Source organism: Sebastes fasciatus, chromosome 19, assembly GCF_043250625.1.
Source record: "Sebastes fasciatus isolate fSebFas1 chromosome 19, fSebFas1.pri, whole genome shotgun sequence".
Lineage (NCBI taxonomy): Eukaryota > Metazoa > Chordata > Actinopteri > Perciformes > Sebastidae > Sebastes > Sebastes fasciatus.
Window position 1 is genome coordinate 21,145,371 of NC_133813.1, and position 7,633 is coordinate 21,153,003.

Consider the following 7,633-nt stretch of genomic DNA (forward strand, 5'->3'; position numbering starts at 1 on the left):
CAGCTAAATGGAATTCAGCTAACAGTGCTTTCCTTACAGTGACACGTCAAAATGTCCTCTGTGGAAAAGACCTGCTTAAAAAGGAAAGTTGGTCTAAATGTGCAAAACCAAAAAATGACCCTCACATCACACATTGTAAACAAGCTAAATGTGTTCATATGTGATGTGGACGGTGTTCAAAACCAAAAACGTAATTAAATTATTATTATTATTATTATATATATCCTTTAAAAGAAAAGCATTTTGGAGATCTTCGTACTGCATTTTTCACTGATTGCACATCATGTGGTGTTTTTTTAATCGCTTCAACAAAACTTTATTTGAAAGTGAACTAAGTATAAGCAGCAAAAACAAAACAGCTACAATCTGTTACTGGATAAAACTACATAAATAAAGAGCTGTAGCATCTCTTATCATGAACCAAATCTTATGGACATTGAAATACCTGCATCCTTATCAGAATAGTCAGGTCTTGAGGCGTAGCAGTGGTAACGATTCCTCACACTGAAGATAACATCTCCTGTGTGAGAGCAAACTCTCGAGCTTCCCGAGGAGTGCGGATGTATGAGTCAATTTCACTGTCAGAGATTTCCTCATCACCGGTTACATCCTTGAGCTTTGGCTGCTCCACTCTCCTTCTCTTTGCATGAATCACACATGGGGGAGCAAATAGCACTCTCTTCCCCCAGTTTGGTGCTGGATCTTGGCCCTCGTCAGTGTCACTGTGCAGGTCAGGCACCGTGCATGGATTATCGTCTCCATCTCCTGGTCGTTGAGCCCTTTCAGCATTCAGTTTGCATTGTTCCACAGAGGATGCATTTGAATTCTGCTCTGCAGGCTCGGAGATTTGGGAAGGAGCCGTCTCCTCATTTAGAGAGTCCTCGCAGCTGGCCTGAGAGTCTGCCAGCAGAGTGTCCTCGTGGGTCGCGAGAGCCCTCCTCAGCAGGGCGTACCTGTGCTGTAGAATATCCTCCACCTGCCGAACGACATTGTCTGGCGTCACCGTTTCCCCGACCCAGGGAATCTCCTTCCCCAGCTTACACAGCACCTCCTTCATCTCAGTTATCCTCTTCATAGCAGGCTTGTGCTTTTTCACTTTGGCCATCTGACAGAATTTGTCCAGAGAGAATTTCAGGCGGTGCTTGGTGGGTTTCAAGGACTGCCAGGAGAGATAGATCGCTGCCATCATGATGGGGACGGGTCTGCGGCCGGTCACGATCCACGTGTCTGCTGCCAGCTCCACCAGCGCCACGGCACGTTTGGTCAAGTCCTTGGCGTTCTCAGCCAGTTCTTCAGGAACATGAAGTGAGCTAATTTTGTACCTGATAGAAAAGGAAAAACATTTTTAGTATGCAACTGTAGACAAAATCTTTTTTAGAAATGTTTCATTTAAAGCACCTCTTGTGTATGATTTAGAGCACTGTTGGTTATCTTTTTCTGCCTGATAGCTTTCCAGATTGACAATTAACTTTAAATGACTCCAATGAGATTGACTGACATTTGCAACTCTCATCTAGGTTCAATCATAGACTGTATAAAAAGATGGACGACGTGACGGCTCCCCAAAAGTGAAACCAAAACGTCTGGTGGCTGGCTGCAGTATAGGTCATAAAGCCCGCCTCCTCCATGTTAGCGGATGGGACATGGGTCAAACTAAAAAGTCAAAGTACACGTCAAATAATTTTTTTCCAAAGATGGTTTCTGTCATTCTAAGTAGTTCTTATCACGTTGATGTAGTTTGGTTTTAACAAGTTATTTGATGCTATAAGAAGGGGGTGAGATGTCATGATTGACAGCTGTGATTGACAGCTGCTCTGAGTGAAGTAGTGTCACAGCCGGAGGCTCGGGTATCGTACCAGAGAGATGTAACTTTAACTTTCCATAACGAGTCTGTATAATAGAACATGTGTCATCTTGATCAGAAAAGTAGTTATAAAGATATTATGGTTAGTTGTTGAAATGGTATAAATATGAATGGGACAGCACTTTGCGGCGACATATGTTACCGTTTTTATTTTACGTACTTTACTGCCTATTTGAACGTCTTCCAGGATCTTGCCTTACGAGAAAAGAGGAAACTGTCAAAAAATCACCTTACCTGTTTACTAATGTTTTTATGTACCCTCTTAAATCCTTAATATTAATGTTTCTGTGCAAATTTAAATATGCCTGGCTGAACACCTGCGTGCCATCCTGTTTACCTTTTGTTTTAAGTCTCCGGGCTTCCCCTGGAAACCGTGGTAACCCTGTGTTTAACGTCACAACGCTATGAATTGTGGGTAAATTCCCTCAAGCAAAGTCTGCAGAAATGCGGACTTACGGAAAGTCTTCATAAAGGGCTAAAAATGTCTGCGAGAGAGCCCTCAAGGACTTGACGATTTGACAGTGGGACAGCCCTAAACCCTGAGGGACTTTGCGGGAACACGCCTCAAAGTCTGTGAGCCTGTGAGTGGAGACATTGGGATTGAGCCTCTGGCTCCAAATAACGCCAAAATCTGAAGATGGTAGCTCTCGTATCCGGGATATTTTGGTGTGACTTTTGTACAGAGGGAGGAAGTGGAGACGCGTCGTCCATCTATACAGTCTAAGAGCAGCACCCCTAAAGTCCCGTCAGGCCAGAGATAATTCAACATTTAATTTTAGAAAGATCAACTTTTTAACAAAAACAAATAAGAATAATCCCAGTCCACATGTGAACATTTGTAAATAAAAGCTAAATGAGTCTGTCTAAAGGGTTTAAGGGCAATTTATAGTAGATCTGGGTCATAAAAACTCTACAACAGGCTGTAACATACAGTAAGTTTAACTACCAGTCAGTCTTCTATAAAATGAGAATGGATGCTGATGGTTGGATTGGTCAGAATGAGCTGTTATTTATCCGTCCTCCACTTACTCTTGACTGTGGGACTCCAGCACATCTGTGACGCTGACGAGCGGAGCTTCAATTTTAAGAATCTTCACCAACTCTTTGTAAACCGCTCCGGGGTCGGCTTCCAACAGGCAGCCGATGGTTCCCATGGTTATGGGCCAGTTGAGCAGTCTGCAGCTCACGAGCACACAGCAACCGGCGAGAACCTCCTTCTTCTGCAGGCTTACTCTGATGAAACTCTCGTGCACGTAGGCCTTGTTGTAATAGGTCTGCGCGAGGTCCTCGATCTCGCGGTTGACCCGGAGAATCCGACACATGGCTTTCAAACGTTGCAGACCTGTAGAGGTGTAACAAAGATGTTATGAGCATGTGAGAGTGGTGCGATCACCTGTATGTATAGAACTATGTAACAATACCTCCCCTCATAGAGAAGATCTCACCGTTTATCAGGTTCATACAAGGCTTTTTGACAGCGGTGGATCGGCTGTAGCTGACTTCTGTAAAAACACAAAGAGTCAAGGACAAAAGTCAATGACAAAATCTAATGGGAAATGTAAAAGAAGTGTCAGAGGGATGGGGTTAGCAAAGATATCAACACTATTACACCATACTATTTAACAATATAGAAACACTTTAACAATTCTACATTTTTCTGTGCAACCTGGTGTAGGTGCCACTCATCTGATTCACTTTACACAAACAGCCCAGATTATTATTACTGCATTATGTATGAAGCGGTAGACAACTCAGTGCTACCCCAAGCAGAGCAGAGTTTTCAAGTTTCCCAGAGCTTTCCGGAAACCTGATCTGGACTGCCAACCGGACCCTCAATTGTCTTACAGGTCCCATATTCACTATGTGCATAGACTGTATATAAGAAATGGACGTAGTCACCTTGACATCACCCATTGGTTTGTGGGCAATGGGTTTGAAGCCTTGACTTCGGCATTTTGGCCGTCACATTCTTGATTTTTGGCCATTACCATCTTGGATTTTTGCAACCAGAAGTGACATGAGGGGGGAGCTAAGTGCCACCGAATAAGACATTTTAAGGCGACCAAAAAGGTTAGAATTAACTTTCATGAACTGGAAACACACTGTGAAAGGGTTAAAGTTCTAAGATGAAAACATCTATTTGACTCTAAAAGGGATCATAATTTACTAAATGAACATCATGCTGTATTGAAGAAGACTTGAAACTAGCGATTGAGACCATAAACTCATGTTCACAATGCTTACTGAGGTAATAAATCAAGTAAGAAGCAGGGTCACTTTCTCATAGACTTCTATACAATCAGACTTCCCTTTTGCAACCAGAGTCGTCGCCCCCTGCTGGCTGTTAGAAAGAATGCAATTGAATGAGGTTGAGTTAGATCTACAATAACACGAGGGTGCTGCACACAGTGGTTGTCATCTTAGGGGTCTGAGTGAGTTCAAAGATGACACAGGTGATTATCTTAGTGCTTACAGGGTCAAATCAACAAAAGTAAATTTTCTCACTTACCTGTAGTGCTGTCTAGCCATGCAGACAGATTTAGATATATTTGCCCAGGTTTTCAGATATCCGTCTCTAAAATGTCTGTCTGTCTCTACTTGTGGGTACAAGCCTGCCATTGGCTGCGCATTTCACGCGGCATTCTCCTCCTCTTCCGCTATCTATATTGAAAGGGAATCGTCCCTGCATACTGGGCTTAGCGCCGCCTAAGATGATTGTGATTGGTTTAAAGAAATGCAAACAAGCCAGAGCATTTTTCCCATGGAGCAGAATGATAATGTGTGGAGCCAGACCTATCTGCACAGCACCGAGATACGTAGTCACCCCAATAAAATGAAGGTGATTGGGGTTTGTTTATGGTGCTCAAAGTATTGAAAAATTACATAAAAAAAATATTTAGTTAACAAAATAATAATAATAAAAAACAGATCTGTGGATTTTGCTGTTGAGTAACACAAGCATTGTTTCTGGAGAGACATACTGTTGATTTTCTTTTCATGTATATTTTTTTAAAGCTCTGTTTTCGTTCACTAAGTTGGTGCAATATCCTACAAAATAAAACCAGTACAACACAATACAGAACGTGATGAACCCTCAACAGCACAAAGTGAATACAGTGAAGTGTGTTCAAGCTGACACAACAAACGAGAATATAAATCACATTAAAAAAACAACAACAATCCTCTAGGAGTTGTCTGATGAAGATGGGAAGTTGTTTTTCGAATTTATGACTTTTTCTAGAAAAGCAATGAAGGTGGACCACATTTTCCTAAAATCTTCACGTTTGTCCTTCATAGCAAACCTGACTCTTTCAAGGTGGAGTGTACCCAATAAGTCTGAAGGTGGGTCTGGTGTTTTCCAGCCAAATTTTCCTCTGCTGTTATGAGGCAATAAGCAACAGTCTTTATGGTACCTTCCAAGTAGTTAAACTGATCAATGTTGGGTCTGGTTGCACTGCAGTATCAGTACCAGTATTCAGAGTTAAGTCTTGGGAATAGCATCACCTGCGTAAAACCTTAAAATTGGATAAATTGGCCAATATTTGCTTATTGCAGATATATCATATATGTTGGCCGATAAATAAGAAGATATTGCAGTACAGAAAAGCCAAACTCGGTTTGAGATCATTTAGAAACAGTGTCTCCATTACATAGTTTGTCCACCAGAGAGCATTGACAAGTGGATTGCTACATTTTGGTGGAAGTTGCAAAGTTGTAGCATGTACGGCTGATTTGTTATGAATTTTCTAAGTTTTGAACTTTAGGTGTTTGCTGTAGCGCTACCATTAAAGGTCCCATATGATAAAAAAGTGAGATATTCATGTTTTTTTATTATAAAGCAGGCTTAAGTCCTATATAAATACTGTGAAAGTATCGAAACACTCGATCCACAGGGAAATACACACAGCCCGTATTCAGAAACTGTGCGTTTCAAACAAGCTGTAAGGATTTCTGCCCATTCGTGATGTCACAAATATACAATATTTAGACCCTTGACACATTTTAATCGTAAAACATTCCAAAATGTGTCCCAGTTTTATTCCTGGTTGCAGTGTATATGAATGTCATCAGCTGACAGGAAGTACACATGGACCCAAGCTGTTGCCTTGCAACGCAATTCGATTGCAATTTCGATTGTCAAACGGGGTCAACTAAGGATTAATTTAATGCGGAAGCTAAATTCTTTTAATGTCTGTGATACGATCTTATGTAACTTTTACCATTCTTTTATTGAAAGCCTTTTAACCTTTTCTTTTACCTGCTGGTTGAACGGGCTGTCTGTGAAGGACAAGAACAGTCTAAATAGTATAGTCAACGTGTGCTCCAAGATTAGTGGAGTTCAGCAGAAGGACTTGGGCACAATTTGGGAGAAACAGGTGGCTGAGAAAGCAAAAAAAATGATCAGCCAACCAGATCACATTGTTTCGGCTGAATTCTCTCTGATGCCTTCAGGCCGACGTTATAATGTGCCCTTAAGGAGAACAAATCGTTACTCCAAGTCCTTTATCCCTTCTGCTGTTAAGCTGCTGAAACACAGACCATACCCATTTTAAATAACTGTTATTTAGAGGAACTTTAAGATATGTTGTTCTCATATATTGTTTATTTTTGTTTGGCTTTTATTACCTATGTATTTATATGGTTCTTATTACAACTTGTCCCTCCAACTGCCCCATGCCTTTAATATGTTTCCTTTGACTTAACTAATTATTGGTTGTCTGTTGTATGTATGGATGGATGTATGGACTGTGAATGCTACAAATTAATTGTAGCATTCGATAAATAAATAAAGAAGCGTATTAAAACAAATATAAATTTATGTCACATTTTATCAATTAATGCCTAGATTTATTTTTAACATTTTTGAAACATTTAATGGCATATCATTTATTTATTGGGGGGATAAATAAAGTTGTTTGAACTGAACTGAACCGAACTGAACAATTCTGTTGCAATTCGGTCAAAATGTGCTAAAACGGAGCGTTTCAGACAGAGGGTAAATACAGACATATTCAGGCAGACAGTATGAGGAAAATAAAGTTGTTTTTAACATTATACCATTTAAACATTTTCTAGTAGAAACACAACATACAAGTATGAACCTGAAAATGAGCATGATATGGGACCTTTAAGTATGTTTGTGATGCCTCCGTGTCTCACTGTTCATACCTGAACCTCCGACGTGGACGGGGTCATCGGCCAGATGTCCTTCTGACACCACGGAGCCGCAGTCCACACACACCAGCTGGACCTGACAGTACAGGTCATCATCCACGATGTTGGAGGAGCCGCAGCCCGGACAGCTCAAACCAGCACGAGGCATCTCTCACATCAACTACAAGCAATAACACTATGAGGTAACAGGTACACGATGAACCAGGTGTGGTCGGTCTGAACACCTGCAGCACTCAGGTGGACTCGACACACGCATGGGGGAGAGAAAGTGTAAACAGCCGCTGAGCTGAACGACCAATGAGCGTTTACTGTCGCCGGAGCGCGTACCGTTAAATGTGCCCGGGTAGATACAAATGTTCCGGTTGTCGATGGTTCCGCTTGGTCCTGACATCCTATGTTACAAAAACTGATATTTCTCTAGATATCCACACTGATAATAAAACTATAACGTTAAAATTTAACTTACAGTACATTATGTGAAGACTAGACAAGTATTTTCAAGACAATCCTACTTTTTTTTTTGAAGAGATGGAATAATAAATAAGTAAATAAAGGACACTCACATGGGAGATGGAACCTGCCAAAATCTAAAAT

The 7,633-nt window shown here is 41.1% G+C and overlaps 1 protein-coding gene across 1 annotated transcript; it reads right to left on the reverse strand.

Annotated features, from left to right (window-relative positions):
• Positions 1-263: 263 nt before the first annotated feature.
• On the reverse strand, positions 264-7,374 carry brf2 (BRF2 general transcription factor IIIB subunit). Its single transcript, XM_074617792.1, has 4 exons — positions 7,034-7,374; positions 3,310-3,366; positions 2,894-3,206; positions 264-1,322 (listed from the first exon to the last, which is right to left on the reverse strand). Exons 1-4 carry the CDS (start codon positions 7,185-7,187, stop codon positions 500-502), a joined length of 1,347 nt encoding a protein of 448 aa, XP_074473893.1. The 5' UTR covers positions 7,188-7,374; the 3' UTR covers positions 264-499.
• Between the last annotated feature and the right edge of the window lie 259 nt (positions 7,375-7,633).

Coding starts and splice junctions, on each gene's coding strand:
- brf2 (XM_074617792.1), bottom strand. CDS start 7,187: ATGCCTCGTGCTGGTTTGAGCTGTCCGGGCTGCGGCTCCTCCAACATC. Junction 3,367..7,033: donor CGTCCACGTCGGAGGTTCAG/GTATGAACAGTG, acceptor GTGTTTTTACAG/AAGTCAGCTACAGCCGATCC. Junction 3,207..3,309: donor TTGTATGAACCTGATAAACG/GTGAGATCTTCT, acceptor ACACCTCTACAG/GTCTGCAACGTTTGAAAGCC.